The 22,279-nt window shown below is 40.3% G+C and overlaps 1 protein-coding gene and 1 non-coding gene across 2 annotated transcripts; both read right to left on the minus strand.

The window, feature by feature from the left end:
* Positions 1 to 14,636: 14,636 nt before the first annotated feature.
* On the minus strand, positions 14,637 to 17,142 carry LOC141684680 (mediator of RNA polymerase II transcription subunit 30-like). The gene is made up of 3 exons (XM_074489758.1): positions 16,846 to 17,142; positions 15,054 to 15,155; positions 14,637 to 14,903 (listed from the first exon to the last, which is right to left on the minus strand). The coding sequence occupies exons 1-3, from the start codon at positions 17,095 to 17,097 to the stop codon at positions 14,805 to 14,807; spliced, it is 453 nt and encodes a 150-aa protein (XP_074345859.1). The 5' UTR covers positions 17,098 to 17,142; the 3' UTR covers positions 14,637 to 14,804.
* A 1,259-nt stretch (positions 17,143 to 18,401) lies between these two features.
* TRNAS-UGA (transfer RNA serine (anticodon UGA)) lies at positions 18,402 to 18,482 on the minus strand. The gene has a single exon. It is a non-coding gene; the product is annotated as a tRNA-Ser (tRNA).
* Positions 18,483 to 22,279: the final 3,797 nt, after the last annotated feature.

Below are 22,279 nucleotides of genomic sequence, written 5' to 3' on the forward strand. Positions count from 1 at the left end.
TTTGTTTTTGATTTAGCAAATTACTACCTTGCCCTTGAATTTGTGTGGTCCTTAATCAACCACACCTCCCTTCTTCCCATGTCATGCTTACCTCATCCCCATGATGTCATCCTTCCTTCCTTGTCTTCTTTCTATTGGTTGGATGACATCACTCCCATTAATCCCTTTGATTAACTTCCTAATCGTTTGCCTAATGACCGCTGATCTGTTATACGGTTCGCTTAACTTTCGTTCTCGTTTATCGTTTGAAGGATCATACCCGGGATCTTATTACTTAGGTTCCCTTAACCTTTCTCAATACATTATATTCCTTTTTATGATCCTCTATTATAATCCTTTAATTTAAATCCTTTTTATCCTGTTACCTTATACTCAATTCTCTCCGTATCTTATGGATTTCCGGGAAAAACCAAAGTGTTCGGAATTGGGTTCTGACGATATTTACATACACTTATATACTTCATAGAGTACTAATAAAATCCCAGAATATCCATAACAGAACCCCTACATAGTGTGGCGTGAAAAGTTTTCTCATTCAGCTAAAACACTATTCACAAGGGTTACAAAAAGTTGAAAAATTTTGGGGTTATTACATTGCCCCAGTCCGGATTGCGATGAGTTCGGAGAATCAGGACTAAGGTGGTTGTCCTGGTAAGGTGTTGAGCTTTTATTGCCCTAGTACGGATTGCGATGAGTTCGACGAATTAGGATTAAGGTAGTTGTCTTTAGCAGGAGTTGAGCTTTTCTTGTTCCCCAGTCCGAATTTATTTGAGTTGTGTAGTCCGGACTTGGAAGTTGAATCGTTTTGGGTATTTTCCCCCCAATGATTTGAATTGTTACAGCTGTCTTTTTTCAAAAGAAGTGCTGTAATAATGATTATTTAATATTGATCGCTTATGATTGATGTCCAGGATCGTGCCACGTGTCGTGGCTGTTTAGTTTTTAACCCCCCTATAAAAGGAGGTGCTGCCTTCTTTATTTTCTTTTTATTGTTTCTTCAATTCCTCTCTTTTTCTGTCTTTCTCTAAAGGTTTTTCTTTGCTATTTTTTCCGTCATTTCCTGTCGCTGTAGCTTGGCCTGTGGTTGCTTCTTGGTCGTCCCCAGCCGCTCCGTTATATCAATCTTGTAAGGACTTGATTTCTGGCACTCTTGAGTGAGGTAGGACTTGATTTCCTCGAATGCTTTCTGGCACTCCGGATTCCAGTTTACCTCTTTCTTGTTGGTTGCTCCTTTGAGTAAATCAAAGAAAGGTAGGCACCTCTCTGCTAGCTTTGAGACAAATCTCCTGAGTGCTGCTAGGGATCCTGCTAGTTTCTGCACATCTTTTTGGGTCCTGGGAGCTTTCATCTCCTGGATTGCTTTTATTTTCTCCGGATTGGCTTCTATGCCTCTGTTCCTGATCATGAATCCTAGGAACTTGCCTGCTCCTACTCCGAAGGTGCATTTCTCCAGGTTCAGCTTGAGTTGGTTCTTCCTTAGGTTGTCAAAGCATTCCTTCAGGTCTTCCACGTGCCCTGGTATAGTTGTTGATTTGGAAATCATGTCATCGACATAGCACTCCAAGTTCCTCCCAATCTGGGACTTGAATATCTTGTTCATGGCTCTTTGGTAAGTGGATCCTGCGCTGGCAAGCCCGAAGGGTAGCATCACATAGGCGTAGACTGCTCTGTGAGTTATGAATGCTGTCTTAGGAATGTCCTTTGGGTTCATCTTTATCTGGTTGTATCCGGAGAAGGCATCCATGAAACTTAGCATGACATGTCCTGAGGTGGCATCTATCAGTTGATCTATATTTGGGAGAGGGTATGGGTCCTTCGGGCATGCATCATTCAGGTCCGTGTAGTCCACACACATTCTCCATTTTCCGTTGGACTTCTTCATCATGACCATATTAGCTTGCCACTCCGGATATTTGATTTTTTTGATGATTCCTGCTTTGAGTAGCTTTTCTACTTCTTCGTCAATGGCTCTTTGCCTCTCCGGAGCAAAGTTTCTTCTCTTCTATTTTACTGGTTTTCTGTTGGGGTTGACATCTAAGTTGTGCATTGCTACAGACTCATGTAGTCCTGGCATGTCCCTTGGACTCCAGGAAAAAACATCTTTGTACTCCCGGAACAAGGATACTAATCTCTCTTTGAAGGACTCCTCGAGTCCTGACCCAACTTTCACTTTTTTGCTAGAATTGCTTTCGTCTACTTCGACTTCTTCTGTTTCGACTGCAGCTTCGATTTTTGCTTGTTCCTTGTTTGAAATCATTTGGTGAATTCGGGCTTCAGAGTTCTTCTTCAGATAGATGTTTGCTTATTCAGGTTCTTTTGTTGCTTTCATAGTAGGACTAGGTTGGTCTGGGACTTGGTTTGTCTTGTCCAGTACCATGACTTGGTTGCTTGCCAGTTCTTCTGGACTTATTTTGTTCGCTTCTTCCCGTGTCCGGGGTCGGTGCTTCTTCATACTTTGTTGCTTGCGAAGGACTGTAGCCTTCCTTTTGTTATCTTGATGTGTCTCTGCCATAACTAATCCCTGGTTGTAGCATGTTTCAGCGACTCCATGATCTCCTTTAATCTCTCAGTCCCCAGTCTGGATTGCGCTGCCCTAGTCCGGATTGCGCGGAGCTCGGGGAATCAGGACTAAGGTGGTAGTCCTCCCAGGAGTTGAGTTTTTCTTGCCCTCCAGTCCGGATTGCGCTGAGTTCGGCGAATCAGGACTAAGGTGGTTGTCCTGGTAAGTAGTTGAGTTTTTCTTGCCCCCCAGTCCGGATTGCACGGAGTTCGGTAAATCAGGACTAAGGTGGTTGTCCATGTCAGGAGTTGAGCTTTTCTTACCTCCTAGTCCGGATTGTGCGGAGCTCGGGGAATATGGACTAAGGTGGTTGTCCTTTCCAGGAGTTGAGCTTTTCTTGCCCCCGGTCCGGATTGCGCGGAGTTCGGGGAATCAGGACTAACGTGGTTGTCCTTGTCAGGAGTTGAGCTTTTCTTGCCCCCCAGTCCGGATTGCACGGAGTTCGGCGAATCAGGACTAAGGTGGTTGTCTTTATCAGGAGTTGAGCTTTTCTTGCCCTCCAGTCCGGATTGCGCTGAGTTCGGCGAATCAGGACTAAGGTGGTTGTCCTGATAAGAAGTTGAGCTTTTATTGCCCTAGTCCGGATTGCGATGAGTTCGGAGAATCAGGACTAAGGTGGTTGTCCTGGTAAGGTGTTGAGCTTTTCTTGCCCCAGTCCGGATTGCGATGAGTTCGGCGAATTAGGACTAAGGTGTTTGTCTTTAGTAGGAGTTGAGCTTTTCTTGTTCCCCAGTCCGGATTTATTTGAGTTGTGTAGTCCGGACTTGGAAGTTGAATTGTTTTGGGTATTTTCCCCCCAATGATTTGAATTATTACAGCTGTCTTTTTCAAAAGAAATGCTGTAATAATGATTATTTAATATTGATCGCTTATGATTGACGTCCAGGATCGTGCCACGTGTCGTGGCTGTTTAGTTTTTAACCCCCCTATAAAAGGAGGTGCTGCCTTCTTTATTTTCTTTTTATTGTTTCTTCAATACCTCTCTTTTTCTGTCTTTCTCTCGAGGTTTTTCTTTGCTGTTTTTGCCGTCGTTTCCTGTCGCTGTAGCTTGGCCTGTGGTTGCTTCTTGGTCATCCCCAGCCGCTCTGTTATATCAATCTTGTAAGTGTTGTTCTTTCTGACTGTTTGTCTTTACTTTGATTCTTTCTTGACCTTCATTGTTTGGCTGTAGTGTTTCACTAATCTTGTATTTTTTGTGGTTGTTTTGCTGTATGTATGTGTATATATATATGTTTGTGGGCATGTTTTGGTTTTTGATCTGTGTTAATTGTGTTTCTGGAATTAGGGTTTTCTGTTAGGGTCCGGACTTGGATACCTAGTCCGGACTCATAGGCTAGGATTTGGAGTTTGTAATTGGTTGGTGTTTTTGTGTTTCTGTGTCATTCGAGTTCGGAGTAGTAGGCTAGGTTTGGTTGTTTAACTTCGGGGTTTTTGCAGTCTGGAGCGCCTGTTTAGTTTTGGGTTTTTGTTTTATCTTGGATTGGGTCTCCGGACTGTTTGTTTTTGACTTGTAATAAAATTGATAATATGGTAGTCCGGACCATCTAGCTTTGAAGATAAATAAACTGTAGGGTTTTAGACTAACCTTTGTCACTTGTTTTAGGTTTATAGTCCGGACTAAAGCTCTTGCCAAGGCCTACATAACTTGTTATCCGGGGCCATCTAGTTCAGATTCTGAGTCTTCTGTTGATTCTGAACGAGTTGAGATGGGGAAGAGGGCTTCCACTTCGGACTTTGAGGCAATAACGAAGCTTACAGTTGCTAAGATATCTTCAAGAAAGGTACCCTGTAGTCCGGAGGGTTTGTGGGTGGAGAATTTGGGTTATTTTATTAGTAAGAGCGAGGAGATAGAAAACAGCTTTTATTTTAGGAGCATTAGGTCCGGGTACGCTAGGTAGCAAAACGCTGATCTGGGGCCTTATGATAGGGAGGCGTTTGATAGGAAATTTGTTGATAGCATAGTGTCTAAGGAGCACTATGAGCTCAAGGATGAGTACGCTGCCCTGGATCATGCGGCTCAGGATTCTGCGGTTCGGACTGCCTTTCAGTTGGATCCCCGGGTCGAGTGGATGTGGCCGACTCCGGACGAGAGGGCTCATCATAGACCGACTGATGGGTTTATTCCGGTGTGGCTGGAGCATCTCCGATCTGGGTGGAATCCACAGTGGCATCTGTTTTTGAAGCATCTGTGCAAATATGTGTACAAACTCTCTCCGATGCAGATTACGCCTAATGGTATAAAGTGGATGACCTGGTTTATTGCTACTTGCAATCAGTTCAAGGTTCAGCCCACGTTCAAGCTATGGCATCACATTTTTCATCTGGTCCGGTCTAGTCAGTTCCCCTTATATGAACTTCGGTTCCGGGCTCCGGAGTGCGGCTATGGTGGTTCCTATAGGCCTGTCATCCAGCAATCTTCGCTGAAGTATTGGAATGGGGAGTTGATCATGCTCCGGGGTTTAGACTTGCACTACTTACCCCACATTGCTTCAGAAGGGGTCCGGACTCATTTTCGTAGGGATGTGCTTCAGGGTGAAGCTATCCGGTTAATGTTTGCATTTTGTGAGTCTCTGGGTTTCCAAATGGCCCGAGACACTTTTATGAATCATAGGACTATGCATAGATTATGTTGTAAGTAGTTTTGCTTCCTGTCCGGACCTTTCATATATTTCTTATCTACTTCCGTTCGCTTTGTTTGTTTGTTGGTTTTGACTTGTGTTTTTTCTTTGTTTCTTGCAGGTTTGCCACACTACAATCCGGACATGTCGTCCTCCGCATACAGTGATGCTTTGAAAGGTCTGGGCAAGGCTTTCAAGTTGCCAAAGAAGAATGCTGCTGCTGGGTCCGGATCTAACGCCTCGGCGGAGGAGGGATCTCAGAGCAATGCGGTTCCCAATCCGGAGCCTGAAGTTTTTGTGAATCCTCCTGGTCCGGAGCTGGATGCCGAAGTGGAAATTGGAGATGATTTTGCTAATCTGGAGGACCTCGGTCCTATAGGCGAGGCTCCGGGTGGAGATTCTAGGAGGAGGAGGAAGAGGCTCCGGACTCTTGGGTCAAAACCTCCCCGGGCTGAAAATTTTGAAGCTGGCTCTGGGTCCGGGGCTGGCAAGGGAAAGAATATTGGAGAAGAGAGTCCGGATGAAAGTGGTCCGGGGTTGGAGGAAAAAGTAGCTCGCTTCATGGCTGTGATTCCTACTCAAACTGAGTGGAGGAGGATGAATGAGTCCGGATTCGATGCGACTATGAAGGAGTGTTCCCGGCTCTGGGGTCAGGTACTTCTATTTTCTGTTATTTCTTGTTGCTTTGATTTGCCTTAGAATATTTCTTAAGTTTCTCTATTTTTTACAGCTTGGTGGGTATATGGTCGGTTCAGCCTCTCTTGCATATAATGAGCTCAAAGGCTTTCGGACTGCTGTTGCCGATAAGGATGCTGAGATTATCCAGCTTCGGGATCAGATAATTGTGAAAGACAATTCTCTGTCCGGACTGAACAAGCACCTGAATGAAGTAACCATCCGGGTGGAAAATGCTGAAAAGGAGGCTTCTGACTTGAAATCAGAGTTAGCTGAGCTCCGGAGACAGATGTCCGCTGTGTGTCCGGAGTCTGAAGTTATTGTTGAGTTTAAAAGGTCTGAGGAGTATGATAGAGCCCTTGCCAATGCTGGTGCTCCGTAGATAGCTCGCTGCTGGCTGATTGCTGAGAGGCATATCAAGACTAATCCGGAGGCCGATTGGGATAGCTTCGTCTCTGAGTTTATTAAGGCCAAGGAAGATATTGAGCTCGGATTAGGGGAACCGGAGCCATTCGACGACCCCTGTCCCAGTTTCCTTCCTTCCAGTGCTCCGGGCTGTTGACTTTATTTTTTATGTACTTGCTATTTGTCAAATAATTTTGATACATTTGATTCTTGTAATATTGGTACTTTTCTCCGGGTTCGGTTGAGTCCGGTGAATCTCTAATGATTGCTTTCCTTGCTGTTATTTTACTCTGTTTCTGTGGTTTGTTTTTGCCTTAGAATATTTTTCCAAGTAAAATTTATTGATCTAGTCCTGACTAATAGCTTGTCTGGACCAATGGTGGCTTTTTAGTTAGAAAATTACTTCTAAGTAAAAGTGGTTGCTCCAGTCCTGACTAATAGCTTGTCCAGACTAGTGGTGGCTTTTTAGTTAGAAAATTAGAAAATTAATTCTAAGTAAAATTTTGGTTGCTCTAGTCCTGACTAATAGCTTGTCCGGACTAGTGGTTGCTTTTAGTTAGAAAATTAATTCTAAGTGAAAATTGGTGCTCTAGTCCTGACTAATAGCTTGTCCGGACTAGTGGTTGCTTTTAGTTAGAAAATTAATTCTAAGTAAAAATTGGTGCTCTAGTCCTGACTAATAGCTTGTCCGGACTAGTGGTTGCTTTTAGTTAGAAAATTAATTCTAAATTAAAATTGGTGCTCTAGTCCTGACTAATAGCTTGTCCGGACTAGTGGTTGCTTTTAGTTAGAAAATTAATTCTAAGTAAAAATTGGTGCTCTAGTCCTGACTAATAGCTTGTCCGGACTAGTGGTTGCTTTTAGTTAGAAAATTAATTCTAAGTATAAATGGTTGCTCTAGTCCTGACTTATAGCTTGTCCGGACTAGTGGTTGCTTTTAGTTAGAAAATTAATTCTAAGTAAAAATTGGTGCTCTAGTCCTGACTAATAGTTTGTCCGGACTAGTGGTTGCTTTTAGTTAGAAAATTAATTCTAAGTATAAATGGTTGCTCTAGTTTTGACTTAGTAGCTTGTCTGGACTAGTGTTTGCTTTTGAAAAGTATGTAGAGGAAAAAAGCTTTTCATTAATGATTCATACAAGGTAGAAGGAGAAACAGATTGATTGCTTGCCATATTGGCTACAAGTTTTTTGGTCGCTTTGTTTGCTTTCCTACTGGTAGAATTTCCTTAGCCTTAGTCCATGCCAAGTGTTTGGGACTACTGATCCATCCATGTTCAGGAGCTTGTAGGTTCCTGGCCTGAGGACTTCTTTGATCTTGTATGGTCCTTCCCATTTGGGCATTAGCTTTCCAGTGTTTGTGGGATCTGATGCTTCAGTGTCTCGAAGAACTAAGTCTCCAACTTGGAAGTTTTTAACTCTTGACTTCTTGCTGAAGTGCTCTCTTGTTTTCTCCTTGTATTTTTCCATCCTTTCCACAGCTTGGTCCCGGACCTCATCAATTAGCTCCATGTTTGTTCTGAGTCCTTCTTCATTTGCTTGTTCTTCAAAGTTTATTGCTCTGTGAGAAGGAGAGCCCACTTCAATCATAAGCATTGCTTCTGTTCCATAAGCTAGTTTGAATGGTGTTTCTCCGGTGCTTGTCCTTGGGCTTGTCCTGTAGGACCAAAGTACGCTTGGTAGTTCTTCTGGCCACTTGCTTTTGCTTTCTTTGAGTCTTTTCTCGATACCTCGGAGCAGGATTCTGTTGGTTACTTCTACTTGGACATTTCCTTGGGGATATGCCACTGATGATTTTTTGTGCTTGATCCCGCGCTCTTGGAGGTAGGACTCGAACTCTGACCCAATGAATTGTGGCCCATTGTCTGATACTAGGACTCGCGATATCCCGAACCTCATCAAAATATTGTCCATAAACTTTATGCAGTCTTGCTGATTGATTGTCCTCATTACTTTTGCTTCAACCCATTTTGTCATGTAGTCAATAGAGACTAGTAGGTACCTGAGATCTCCTTTTGCTCGAGGGAAGGGTCCCATAATATCAATACCCCAAACAGCGAAGGGGATAGGTGACAGGACTGAGGATGGTATGACTGGGCTTATCCGGGACACATTGCTGAAGAACTGACATTCCTTGCACTTCTTGACGAATTCTATTGCATCCTGATGAATGGTTGGCCAGTAGTAGCCTTGTCTTATAGTCTTATGAGCTAGGGCCTTTGCGGACATGTGGTCTCCGCATATCCCTTCATGCACTTCTGCCAAACAGTACTTTGCTTCTTCTGGGCCAATGTATTTCAGGATAGGAGATGAGAAGGTCCTGCGGTAGAGTACTCCTTCTTCGAGGAAGAACTTGGCTGCTTTTGCTTTCAATCTTTGAGCTTTTCCTTTGTCTTCTGGGAGCTCCCCTTTGTTCAAGTAGTTTATGAAGGGAGTCATCCAATTTTGAGTGCTTTCTATCTCAAAGACCTCTCCGGATTCGATGGATGGTTTGTGAAGTTCTTCGAAGTAGACTGAGCAGTCCAGATCTGATGAATTCCTGACTAATTTGGATAGGATATCCGCTTCTTCATTTTCTTCTCGGCATATCTGAAGGACTTGGTGGCTTGGAATTGAAGCTAAGTAGCTCTGAACTAGTGCTTGGTACTTCTCCAGAGTAGGGTCCTTTGCTATGTATTCTCCATTTGTTTGCATGACCACTATCTGGGAGTCGCTGTATATTTTTAAGTCCTGGACCCTTAGAGTCCGGGAGAGCTTTAGTCCTGCGATTAATGCCTCATATTCTGCTTGATTGTTTGTTGCTGGGAAGCTGAAAGATATAGCTGTCTGAATCTTGAATCCTTCTGGACTCTTGAGTATGAGTCCGGCTCCTGACCTCTCGCTTGTTGAAGAACCATCTACCTTTAAGGTCCAGGCTCCCGGACTTGTATCATTTTTTGGGTCTTGGTCCATGTCCATTGGTTCTGGGTCTTCTTCTGGGAAGTTGCATTCGATTATAAAATCTGCAAGAGCTTGAGCTTTGATTGCAGTCCTGGGAATGAAGCTTAGGTTGAACTGGCTCAATTCCACAGCCCAATTGACAAGTCTTCCCGAGATATCTGGCTTGTGGATTATTTTCCTTAGTGGTTGATTTGTCACTGCTCTGATTTCCCTCCCTTGGAAGTAGTGCCTGAGTTTCCTTGAGGTTGTAACCAAAGCAAAGGCGAACTTCTCCAATCTTGGGTATCTTGTTTCTGCATCTTTTAAGACCTAACTTACATAGTAGACTGGTTGCTGTGTTCCATTCTCCTCCCTGATTAGGGCAGCTCCTACGGCTTGTGCTCCTGCTGACAAGTATAAGTAGAGAGGCTCTCCTGGCTTAGCTTTAGTTAGGACTGGTGGCTGAGAGAGGTAGGACTTGATTTCCTCGAATGCTTTCTGGCACTCCGGATTCCAGTTTACCTCTTTCTTGTTGGTTGCTCCTTTGAGTAAATCAAAGAAAGGTAGGCACCTCGCTGCTAGCTTTGAGACAAATCTCTTGAATGTTGCTAGGGATCCTGCTAGTTTCTGCACATCTTTTTGGGCCCTGGGAGCTTTCATCTCCTGGATTGCTTTTATTTTCTCCGGATTGGCTTCTATGCCTCTGTTGCTGATCATGAATCCTAGGAACTTGCCTGCTCCTACTCTGAAGGTGTATTTCTCCGGGTTCAGCTTGAGTTGGTTCTTCCTTAGGTTGTCAAAGCATTCCTTCAGATCTTCCACGTGCCCTGGTATAGTTGTTGATTTGGAAATCATGTCATCGACATAGCACTCCAAGTTCCTCCCAATCTGGGACTTGAATATCTTGTTCATGGCTCTTTGGTAAGTGGATCCTGCGCTGGTAAGCCCGAAGGGTAGCATCACATAGGCGTAGACTGCTCTGTGAGTTATGAATGCTGTCTTAGGAATGTCCTTTGGGTTCATCTTTATCTGGTTGTATCCGGAGAAGGTATCCATGAAACTTAGCATGACATGTCCTGAGGTGGCATCTATCAGTTGATCTATATTTGGGAGAGGGTATGGGTCCTTCGGGCACGCATCATTCAGGTCCGTGTAGTCCACACACATTCCATTTGTCGTTGGACTTCTTCACCATGACCACATTAGCTGGCCACTCCGGATATTTGATTTCTTTGATGATTCCTGCTTTGAGTAGCTTTTCTACTTCTTCGTCAATGGCTCTTTGCCTCTCCGGAGCAAAGTTTCTTCTCTTCTGTTTTACTGGTTTTCTGTTGGGGTTGACATCTAAGCTGTGCATTGCTACGGACTCATGTAGTCCTGGCATGTCCCTTGGACTCCAGGCAAAAACATCTTTGTACTCCCGGAGCAAGGATACTAATCTCTCTTTGAAGGACTCCTCGAGTCCTGACCCAACTTTCACTTTTTTGCTAGAATTGCTTTCGTCTACTTCGACTTCTTCTGTTTCGACTGCAGCTTCGATTTTTGCTTGTTCCTTGTTTGAAATCATTTGGTGAATTCGGGCTTCAGAGTTCTTCTTCAGATAGATGTTTGCTTATTCAGGTTCTTTTGTTGCTTTCATAGTAGGACTAGGTTGGTCTGGGACTTGGTTTGTCTTGTCCAGTACCATGACTTGGTTGCTTGCCAGTTCTTCTGGACTTGTTTTGTTCACTTCTTCCTGTGTCCGGGGTCGGTGCTTCTTCATGCTTTGTTGCTTGCGAAGGACTGTAGCCTTCCTTTTGTTATCTTGATGTGTCTCTGCCATAACTAATCCCTGGTTGTAGCATGTTTCAGCGACTCCATGATCTCCTTTAATCTCTCCGACTCCTGTCGAGGTTGGGAATTTGATCTTGAGGTGGGAGATTCAAAGTTATTGCTTGCATCATGGTTAGAGCTGATCTGCCAATGATTCCGTTGTATGAAGAAGGAGCATTGATCACATAAAATTTGATGACATGAGTCACTTGATTAGGAGCAGATCCAAAAATGACTGGCAGATACAAAGTTCCTTGGATCGGGACTAAGTTTTGGCCGAAGCCATAGAGTGGGTCCTCTCGACATTCATTTGAGCGGACGCTCCCTAACTGCATTCTATCCACTGTGTGCTTGAAGAGAATATTTACCGAGGAGTCATTGTCTATGAGCATTCTTCTTACTTCATTATCGAAAATGTCTAGAGTGACAACCAAAGCTGTATTGTGATGAGGGTTGACTCCTGTGTAGTCCTTGCTGCTGAAGGATATCACCAGGTCTGGGAGTGATTGGATTGAGAGCACTTATTCGCCGAAGTCCGGGCTCCGGGGTGGGGAGTAGGATCCACCTAGGACCACATTGACTACATTCTTTCCTCTCTTCTGTGCTTCCCATCTGTTGTCCCGAACTAAGTACTTGTTCATGTTCCCCTTCTTCACTTGGTCCTCAATGAAGTACTTGAGTGATAAGCAATTCTCAGTCTTGTGGCCATGGGTCTCGTGGTAATCACACTGCCTATTATAAGGCCTGCTTTCCGGAGGGGTTTGCATTGGTTTAGGAGGATAATAGAAAGGCTTGTCTTTTACTTCTTTCAAGATTTCCTCCCGGGTCATGTTGAAGGGAGTCCAGTCTGGCTCCTGCTTTGGCTCCCGGGGCTGCTTCGCGGGTCCTGGGTCACTGCTTGACTCCTTCTTAGGACCAAGTCTCTGGAAAACCGGAGTAGTTTGTCTTTCTTGGCCTTGGTTGCTTTGCTTGAACTTCTTATCCTGATGGTAACCTTCTTTCGGTCGGTCATCAGTGTTTTTGCTCCTGGACCCCCCATTTCGGGTCATCCTCATTGCCTGGAGCACATCTATTTCCTTAATGAATATGGCAGCCATGGAATAAGCTGCTGCCAGACTTTGCGGCTCCTTATTGATTAGCTCTACAATATACCTCTCGTTGTGCTCTAGGTCCAGATTTCTTCTGAAAATGCTTAAAGCTTCCCTCTCATCCAAACTTGAAACTTTATTGATTGCTTCCTGGAACCGGCGCATGTATGCAGAGAGGGACTCATTGTCATGCTGCCGGATCGTCTCCAGGTGGCACATGTGCATTTCGTGCGTTTTATTTGCCCGAAATCTCCGAAGGCAGGAGGCTCGGAATTCCTTCGAGGAGTGGATGCTGCGGGGGGGGGGATTCTGCTGAACCATCTCTGGGCCCCTCCCTTAAGAGTTGAAGCGAAGAACCTTGATTTCGTCAAGTCATTGTAGTAATATATCTGCGCTATCTGCTCAAAGTAGTTCAAGTGCTCCTCCGGGTCCCCTAGTCCATCGAAGGAGTCGAAGTGGTAATGCTTCAAGTTCCGCTGCCGGGGGATAGCTTCCAAGGAGTGACTGAATGGAATTAATGTTTCTCCAACCTCTACTCCTGAGTCTCTGTCCATCTTTCTCTGCAATTCATAGATCATGTCTTTGAGGTCCTTCTGCCCCTCTTCTTCTTCGTCATCAGAAATCAGCTCCGGAGTAGGATCTCTCCGGGTTCTTTTGCTCCTAGACTTGGCCAATAGCTTTTCTTCTTCTAGCTGCATTCTTTTTTGGATCTTTAGCTCTAGCTTTGCTTCTTCTTCTTTCCTGATTTGCTCCCGGACTTCTTCCAACTTTCTTTGCTTAGCAGCTTCTGCTTTTTTCTTGCTTTGATCTTTTTTGCTTTTCTTCCCTTTGGCCCCAATTCGGTCGAACACAGACCTCTTTGATTGTTGTGAGTCTCCGGATTCCTCCGGTTCCTCCTATAGTTCGGCTTCTTCTTGGAGCCGGGTCTGCTCCTGCCTATATAGTCTGATTGCTTCTGCTAGTTCATCGCTTGTAAGGTTTGCCATGTGCTCTTCGGCTACCGGGACATTGCTGTACTTGTACTGATTGAGCTCTATGAGGGTCCTGGCATCCCTGGTGTTTACAATTCTCTCCACTACGGGAGTGTGTAGTGGTTGCTCCTGGAACGTTTCTCTCTCGGCTCTTGGGTCAAGGGCCTGGGAGTGGTCCGGCTCCTGGACCTGAGCACTAGCAGATGGTCTTCCAGAGGTATTCTTTCCTGGTCTTACCATTTCTCAACAATGCCAACAGTAAATAACAACAATATGCCACAGAGAATATCGATCTAAGGTTGCTTTATAAAATTTGCAGAAACTATCCAGAATAACAACAAACACTAACAAATAGCTTCCTAGGAGCAGTTCAAATAATTTCCTGGGACTACTCAACGATGAAGTATAACGCAAATGCCATATTCAAACTAGAGCAATAATGATTAAAACTAACGATAGCTCACACAAACGTGGCTTAAATAAACAAAACGAGCTCACACAAACGTGGCCTAAAATAACGAGCACACACAAACGTGGCTGAAATAAACAACATTCATGCTTATGGAAAAGGTTGGTTGCTTGGGTTCTTATAAGTTTGAATAAATGGACTCTTTGAAGAGTTTGCTGATGAAGGTGAATCCAGGGGCACCGAGACCCAAGGATGGAGAGCCCCTCCTTCTAGCGCCAAATGATAACTCCTGGTGGCGGGGCTGCTCCTTCGACGCCGTCCTGGATCCTTCGCCGCTGTAGAGGTGTAGCTGTGGTTGGGTTCCTACAAAACAATACCGGAAGGGGGGTTGGAGTCCCGCGGCGCCTCCGGCGTGAGAGTAAGAACTAGCTTTTTGGGAAGATGAAGATGAATATGAATGCAGGGTGGCCGTGTGTGTATATGAGTGTGAAAGAATGATTAACCCCAAAACCTCACCTTCTTGGGTTATTTATAGCCCAATGGTAGGGTTTTGGAGTTGGTACCTTTAGATCATAGCCATTGGTTTTGGGAGCGGAGGACACCTGGCTGGAGTGGATGCTTTACACGTGTCAGCGCGGGATTGGCCGCGGAATGTTCTGAGGATCCTCTGACACGTGCCCTGATTATTCCCATGATTGATGTGTGACGGTAGTCCCCATCATGTGCTTGGGCCAACGTCTCACGTGCTGGGATTTACCAAGGTTAGACTTGCGGGACTAAGCTGGTTAGGAGCGGTAGTGTCCGGGACTACTCCTTCTAGGAGCTGCGTGGAGTTAGGGACCTAGGAATAGCCCTCCCAGGAGTCATATGGAGTTAGGAGCTTGGGAGTAGTCCTTCTAGGAGCTGTATGGAGTTGAAGGTCTAGGAGTAGTCCTCCCAGGAGCTGTATAGAGTTGGAGGCCTAGGAGTAATCCTCCCAGGAGTTAGTTGGAGGCCTGGGAGTAGTCTTCCCAGGAGCTATATGTACTATCAATGCAACTATTAAGGCAAGAAAGCCTATTATTCAACTAACAATTTGTTGAAATGCATAATTTTTTCAAAAGAGCCAATCTAAAAAGGGTAGGGGAAGTAATTAAATTTTGCTGTCGTAGTAACTGAGGTTAAGCATTCTAGACTTCTAGTTGATCGATGATTAGCTTCTAATAACATATAATTAAATACGGGGTACTTGCAGTGTAGCTAGAAAACTTTTTCAGTAAACAGCCCAGTTCAATTCGGGCTAACAGTCGGTACTGAGAATCCGAACCTAAAGCTTCTACAGGAGAAAATCAAGTAGTCCACTCGAACCTTCATACAGAACATGGACTTTTCCAGGTTGATACATCATTTGTAAGTTCTCGAAGCTGATCCATCACAACCTTGAGATACTTGTTCTTGTTTGCAAGCTCCTGTAATTTAAAGAGCAAGCAATCAGGTGGTAAATGACACATAAATAATACTATGAAGAAACAATTTGCTCTTTGTGGAAAGTTAATAAAGTTCACTATCATGTCTCTAGTATAGAAACTAACAAATACACTGAAATAATGAAATGATACCTTGCGTAAAGTAGAAGCACGCTCTTCCAACTTCTCAACATCATCTACATCCATACGTGATACGGAACTGTTTGTTGTTGAGCTCCTCTCATGTGTTTTAGCCTATTATATGGTGAAAAATTAAAGGAATGATTATTACTTAAAAAGAAGGGTAGAGGCATCCTCTAATACAAGTGAAGGTTAATTTAAAAGCATAAAAAAGTTCAAAAATATAGCTACTATTGGTAGTATAGAGTGGTCAGATTTTCTGTAGCAATGGAGATTTTCAAGGTGTGTCATCACACACCCTCAGCCATTTATGGCTTTGCTGGTGCTTCCAAGTAAATATATAATGGCAAACGAATGTCCATATTTTTTAGCTATTACTATCACTACACGAGGCCCTCATTTTTCCCCAGACCTTGGTGTGTTGTTGTTTTATCTACAGAGCTGCGCTCCAGCTCCATACTCATCATATACTATATTGGCAGTTATAGTCGCATTATATTGTGTATCCATCTGAGAATTAGTGTTCAACTTCCAAAACCATTTTTCTTCTTCTACCAATGTAATCATGTGGAATCAACTTACAACCCTAATTTGACTATAAAATTACGAAAAACTATATGTCAAAGTGCTATGTGACATGATCAGCTACAAGATCATATCGACTGACAATACTGGTTACGAAAGTTTCAAAGTAGGAACTCTGATACATTGTAATTAATTGCTTGACTTGCTTTATTAAAAGATTAAAGAATCATTCAGTGAAGAATGAAATAGCAAGAGACATGGACTTAAGCAAACTACATAATAATCAGTATTACAATTCCTCAACAACAGAAAAACAGGTCAAACAGTTAAAATAACGCGACTAGTTGAACTGTGCATTACTTAATAATTTCTATACATGAAATCTAAATGGTAAGTTTATTTAAACATCAAAAAGAAGAAGACAATCACATTTGCTAAAGATAAAACTATACTTCCAAATGCAAAGTTCCAACAAGTTCTATATCCGGGAGAAGAACTCATGTCAGTTACATTAACAGGGCGGACCAAAGGAGGCTAATCTAGGCTAAAGCCCGACTGAGTTGAAAAATTTTAGTATGAATTTTTTTTTAAATCAGTAGAAATTTTACTTTAAGCGCCGGTTAAAATCTATAAATTAGCTATAATTCATTTTAACCTCGACTGTGCTCCTGGTTCTGCCATTGGTTACATATTTGTAAGAAATTTCACCTAGAATCGTACCTCTGTTACTTATAGCACATATTCTCCAATTACAAAGTCTTCATTATCCTGATGTTCAATAGTCTTTCATTTGTGGATCATCTTCCTATATATTCCAAAATCTTCTCCGTATTTGGTACAAAGTTAAATATGGTCAAGAGTTAAGACCCTTCTTGTAAAAGGCTTCTTACTTGTTATCGACAACTACGGGAGTCTACAAATTATCAACAGATTGTATCTTAACAATAATTATGGATTATTGTATAATTCCGAAAATGATTAAGACAGAATCATTGTATAATAATATTCACAAAGGGAATTGGCATTCTTTTTAGAACCAGCAGCAACATTGTGACACTCATACATGGTGAAGGGATCACACAAATGTTAACATTTTGTGTGACTCTAATCTATATTGAATTACAACTAGTATCGATTAATTAGCAAGAATATTGTAATTAAGCAACAATAATCTTGAATATTTTAACAAACAAGTAAACAAGCCGTCATAAAAATTTGTAACGTCCCAAAAAAGTGAAAGAAACATATACATGCACACGTATAGGGGGAGAAGGGTAACCTCCGGAGCAGTAGGAAGAGAAGCAATAGAGGACTTGTAAAGAGCTGCACCACTCATCTCAAAAAGATAACTGTGTTCATCACCATTGTCAGTTGAAGCACAAGATATAACTTTCATGGGTTGTGTGGGGCACAAGGTGGGATTAGAAAACTCATTAGTAACAGTAGATAACAAATGGGTAGCTGATTTTATTGTTGTGTTTGTGTATGTGTATGTTCTTCTCCTCCTGCCATTACAAACAAACACCAACATTTCTCAACAATTTCTGTGGCTTGTGTTTGATTTATTTAACAGGGCCCTTCCCTTTTCTTGTTGGTTGTTTTTTAAAAATAAAACATACACAGCCCAAGCACGTGTAACACCAATTTTACAGCTTAGATGGAGCTGTAAGTTGTTACTAAATGGGTAGTCCGTCGAAAATGGGTCGATCCCCAAACGGATCTGAATAAGAAAAAATCGGGTTAAAAACGGTTTTTTAAAATACGGAATCGAAACTAGTCCGTAGAAGTGTGTTATATTAATTAATCAGTAATTAATTGAAATATCAATAGAGGTTATTTAATATAATAAAGAATAAAGAATAATTCTAATTGTTAACAAATATTTTAAAATTATTATATACCACTCCTCAAGTATTGACATTTAAATGTGAAGATTTACAAAATAAATCATTGTGAACAAAAATTATATGCATTTAGTCTCGGCCGGCTTTTGATTGATTAATTTTGTCTCCACGGACCTTTAGCAACTTTTTAAAAATTGACTTTTTTACTCGATTTTCGATTAATCGAGAAGGTAGTCGTCGGTTTATCGATTAATCAGTTATTATTAAATATGTTAACCTCTAACCAAACCAGCATACTCTGTACTCTGTAGAACAACTTCTTATAAAAAAAATATTTTTTTATTGATGCATATAATATACTGATATAATGTATCATTTAATCACAAACATATAACTATTCAAATTCTATTATTATTTGTTTTTCGTATACGTTTCAACTTATTAATAATCAGTTTTGAATTTTGTACTCAAACACCTTATTTAAAAATTGAAATATTAATCGTGTGCATCATCATTCATCCTACATAAACTAAAAAATATCGGGTTTAAACAATTTAAATAATTACATTGCTCAAATAAAGTTAATAATTTGAATATATATATAATAAGTAGATAAGATATTTATTGGATAAACGAGTTAGCGTGTTGAGTCGGGTAACCGGTTTAATAAATGAGTTAGGTTACTGTCAAGATTTTGCCCGTCAATATTTTATTAGAACGGGTTAATGCCGGATTTTGAATTTTTATTTAATGAATGACCTGTTACAATACGATGCCCTAATATTTAGGGTTAATATGAAAATTGTTAGAAAAGTACGTACATTATTCATTAGATACATTGTTTAGTATAACAAAATTAGGTTCAGTTTGTTACTGATATTGCAGATGACATTGTTGAAAAGAAATTAGTACATTGTCTTCGTGTTTCAGTCAGTTTGGTATTACACCTCTTTCGTGCTGTTTGTCTCGTCCGCTTACGAGGGAAAAAAGACGTCGACAGCAGGGTTCGAACCTGCGCGGGCGAACCCAACAGATTTCAAGTCTGTCTCCTTAACCACTCGGACATATCGACATGATGGAAAAAATTTACTTTCACAGAACATAACTTTGAGTTATGAGCCCATCTCCAACCGTTTGTGATCCAAAAATTCAAATTTGGATCACCAATTGATCCAAATTTCTGAGCGACTCCAACAGTGTTACCCAAATTTCTGATCCAAATTACTTTTTACATATAATAATATATAAATGTCATATTAAGCAATTTTATCTGAAATTTATCATTTAATTATTATTAACAATTTATATAACATTTCATAAATTAATTAAATCAAAAAAAATAATATACATAAAAAAATTAAAATTGTGCACTTAATTCACGAAAAACACATTTATTACAATAATTAATATACAAAATATCATTGATACACACTAATTTTCCGAATTAGTATATTGTTCCCACAAATGCTCAATTAATCCATCTCTAAGTGCAATATGTGTCTCTTTATTTTTTTTATTTTTAAATTTTAATGAAATTATATTTTCTCATTATTTTAAGTTTTATTTTAAAAATAAATTTTGTTACTATTAATTATATTCAGTTATTAATTATATAATTAAATAATTAAAAATCAATTAAAAATTTCATAAACTACAAATAACAAAACCATTATTTTATATTAAACCAAGTGATCCAAATTTGGATCAGTGAACAATAGTGATCCAATTCTGATCCTTATATTCAGTTATTAATTATATAATTAAATAATTAAAAATCAATTAAAAATCTCATAAACTACAAATAACAAAACCATTATTTTATATTAAACCAAGTGATCCAAATTTGGATCAGTGAACAGTAGTGATCCAATTCTGATCCAAATTTGGATCAGTGAACAGTAGTGATCCAATTCTGATCCAAATTTGGATCATTGTTGAAATAAAATTTGGGGTAATCTGCCCCAAATTTGGATTTTTGGATCACTGTTGGATTTCCCCTGAATCTCTCGTCGTTTCTGACTTGCGAATATAATATTTTACAATAAATTTATGCAAACTTAACATTTATATAATAATTAACTAATATACTCATCTTCAGTTTTTTTTATATGACTATAAGAGCATCTTTAATGATAAAAAGGTAAAAAACCAAAATACCCTTAGCAATAATATTTACGTGACCCATAATATATATAATATGTTAAGAAAATAGCACTTCAATGCACCACCCCTTAGCAAAAATATTTCAAATGCTTACATTTGAGTTGGATACAAAATTTAATAAAAATGATAAAGTAGTGGAGAAAGGTTAAAAAAGAGAGTAAAGTAGTGAGACCGATTAATATCTATATATCTTAATGACTACTCCTTAATTTACCCATGAGTAAATAAATTTACCCATGACCCAAATCCTATATATTTTACCATATCCATAGACTATCCAATTAGCTTCAATTGACCCATCTTAATTACTAATTACCTATTTTTTAATTTCAAAATTAGCCTATCTATGGAAAATAATTTCAAAAAAAAACAAATCATGCATGATTTGCTCATTCTGTTACATCACTCTTTCATTCTTCCTCCAAACTCTCTCTCTATCTCTCTCTCTCTCCCCCTCTCTCTCTCCCTCTCCCTCTCTCTCGCGCTCGCTCTCTCTCTCGCGAATTAGAAACTACAATGGATGACCATTGGATCTGAAAACTGAATCTTGGCACTGAAACGTTATCAGAATCATGGAATCTCAAGGTATTGCTTATCACCGGTTTCTAATTTGCTGTTGGATTATTATCTGTTATTTTTGTCATGCGATTCACCGGACTATACATTATGTGCGTTAATCACTAATGGTAGGATCCAAACGTGTTTGTGGTCGTAATACTGAAAATATTTTGAATGCATCGCACACCTCAGGCAATCAAGGTATGAAATTTGATGATCATGTCTCATTGTTACACTTTTTGTTTTGTATTTGAGAATGATTTTTCAGTTTTTGTCCAATCAGAAAAAAAACGTCGCGTCCGTGGCCGGAATGTAGATTCCATACTTACAGACATGACTAATTCTCAGAGTGCAGATAATTACCAGATGATTTCCTCTTGCAATGATTCATGTAAAGTTTCTTCATTTTACTGACGTAGTTTGAATCTAAAAGTTATTATGCAGACGTTAATAAGTTTATCTTAATTCTTTGCTTCAGTTAAACCCGAATCTGATCCAATAAATATGCGTGGAAATGCATTTTCAGATAGTAGCAAGGAGAATTAGAATCCACGAATTTTGTCAGGTTAAACATCTCTCAGCCGATCAACTATTGAACATGGCCAAAGCCGGACATTCTAACAATTTTGATGTATAGTTAATGTGTTTATTTGTGATTGTTACGGGTACCAAACCGCAGCCGTTCAATCAGTCTTTGAAGACTAATAATGCAGAATATCTTAGCCGTAATCCTCTAAAAACAATTAATGGTAACTTGAATTGCCGAACAATCATGTATGTTAATAGGCCTGGTATTTTAAGTTAACTTTGTATTCCCCTTTAATGGATGCAGGTAATTCTGCAAGCCTATCTCCTTTGACACCCTTATCAAAGAATATCGAATTTAGTCAGAATTTACAGTCTACAGGTTCGTGCACTTTAAATGATTTTTGTTTGCTTCTTAATGTTGTGTTTACACAATACTATGATCAACATTCAGTGGAATTGAAAATAAGTTTTTCTCTATTCTTTGCTTTTAGTTAAACCCGGATCTTATCCAATAAATTTGAGTGGAAATGCATTGTCAGGTAGTAACAAGGAGAATCAGAGTCCAATAATTTCGTCAACTATATCATCTCTCAGACGATCAAGTATTGAAAATAGGCAAGGTCTGTAGTATACTGCGGTTCAGATAAAACTCTGCTTCCGAACATTCTAACGATTTGAGTATATTTAATATTTTTTATTTGTGATTAATTGAGGTACCAAGCCTTCACCGTTTAAGCATTCTTTGAGGACGAAAGTCTCATAATATCTTAGCCCTAATGCTCTAAAAACAATTAACAATAACTTCAATTGCAGAACATACATATATGTTATTAGGCCTGATATTTTAAGTTTACTTTGTATTCCCCTTTCATGTATGCAGGTAATTCTTTTAGCGAGTCTCCTCTGACACCCCTATCAACAGATCTCGAATTTAGTAAAAAATTACCTGCATATTAGTCCACTTTGGCATGTTTTTGTTTGCTTCTTAATGTAATACTAATGTTGTGTTTATACAATACCATGTTCAACATTCGGTGGAATTGAAAATAGATATCTTAAACACACATAGCTGCAAGATATTAACGTTGAACTATGTAAGCAAAAAATCTCCGGAGATTTGCCATTGTGTTTGGAAGATTTAGGCAAACAGTCTCTGCGCACTCGTGACATGACTGTTAGGAATATGTGTATTAGTTTGATGATAAGTTAAAACAAAATACTTAAGTAGAAATCTAGTGTTTGTAGCCTCAACGGATAAGACCATTCTGGCTATCCGTTGATGGATTAGCTTTACTTAGAAATAAGTTTAGTATTGTAGCACATTTCAGTTTCTATATTTAAGTTATAATTCTTAGATAATTGTGGGAAATTATAAGTCATGTTGACTACTAGTGGATATGCAAATAGGAGGGCTAATTGTAAATATTTCATGCCTTATAATTTTGTATAAGTGAAGTAGTATCAACTGATAAATTAAAGGCCTTCAACGGATGAGAAACAAAGCTTCAACGGATGTCTCTAAAGCTTCAACGGAAACATCCATCAACGGATGAGTGCATCAACGGATAAAGCTTCAACTGCTAATGCATCAACAGATAAAGCCATCAACGGATGAAAGCT

This window comes from Apium graveolens, chromosome 9 (genome assembly GCF_009905375.1).
Source record: "Apium graveolens cultivar Ventura chromosome 9, ASM990537v1, whole genome shotgun sequence".
NCBI lineage: Eukaryota > Viridiplantae > Streptophyta > Magnoliopsida > Apiales > Apiaceae > Apium > Apium graveolens.

What these genes read in the sequence shown, in the direction of transcription:
- LOC141684680 (XM_074489758.1), bottom strand. Translation starts at nt 17,097, where the DNA reads ATGTTGGTGTTTGTTTGTAATGGCAGGAGGAGAAGAACATACACATAC. An exon ending in CTCTTCCTACTGCTCCGGAG is followed by an intron (nt 15,156 to 16,845) that starts GTTACCCTTCTC and finishes ACCATATAATAG; the next exon opens with GCTAAAACACATGAGAGGAG. An exon ending in GTGCTTCTACTTTACGCAAG is followed by an intron (nt 14,904 to 15,053) that starts GTATCATTTCAT and finishes TTTAAATTACAG; the next exon opens with GAGCTTGCAAACAAGAACAA.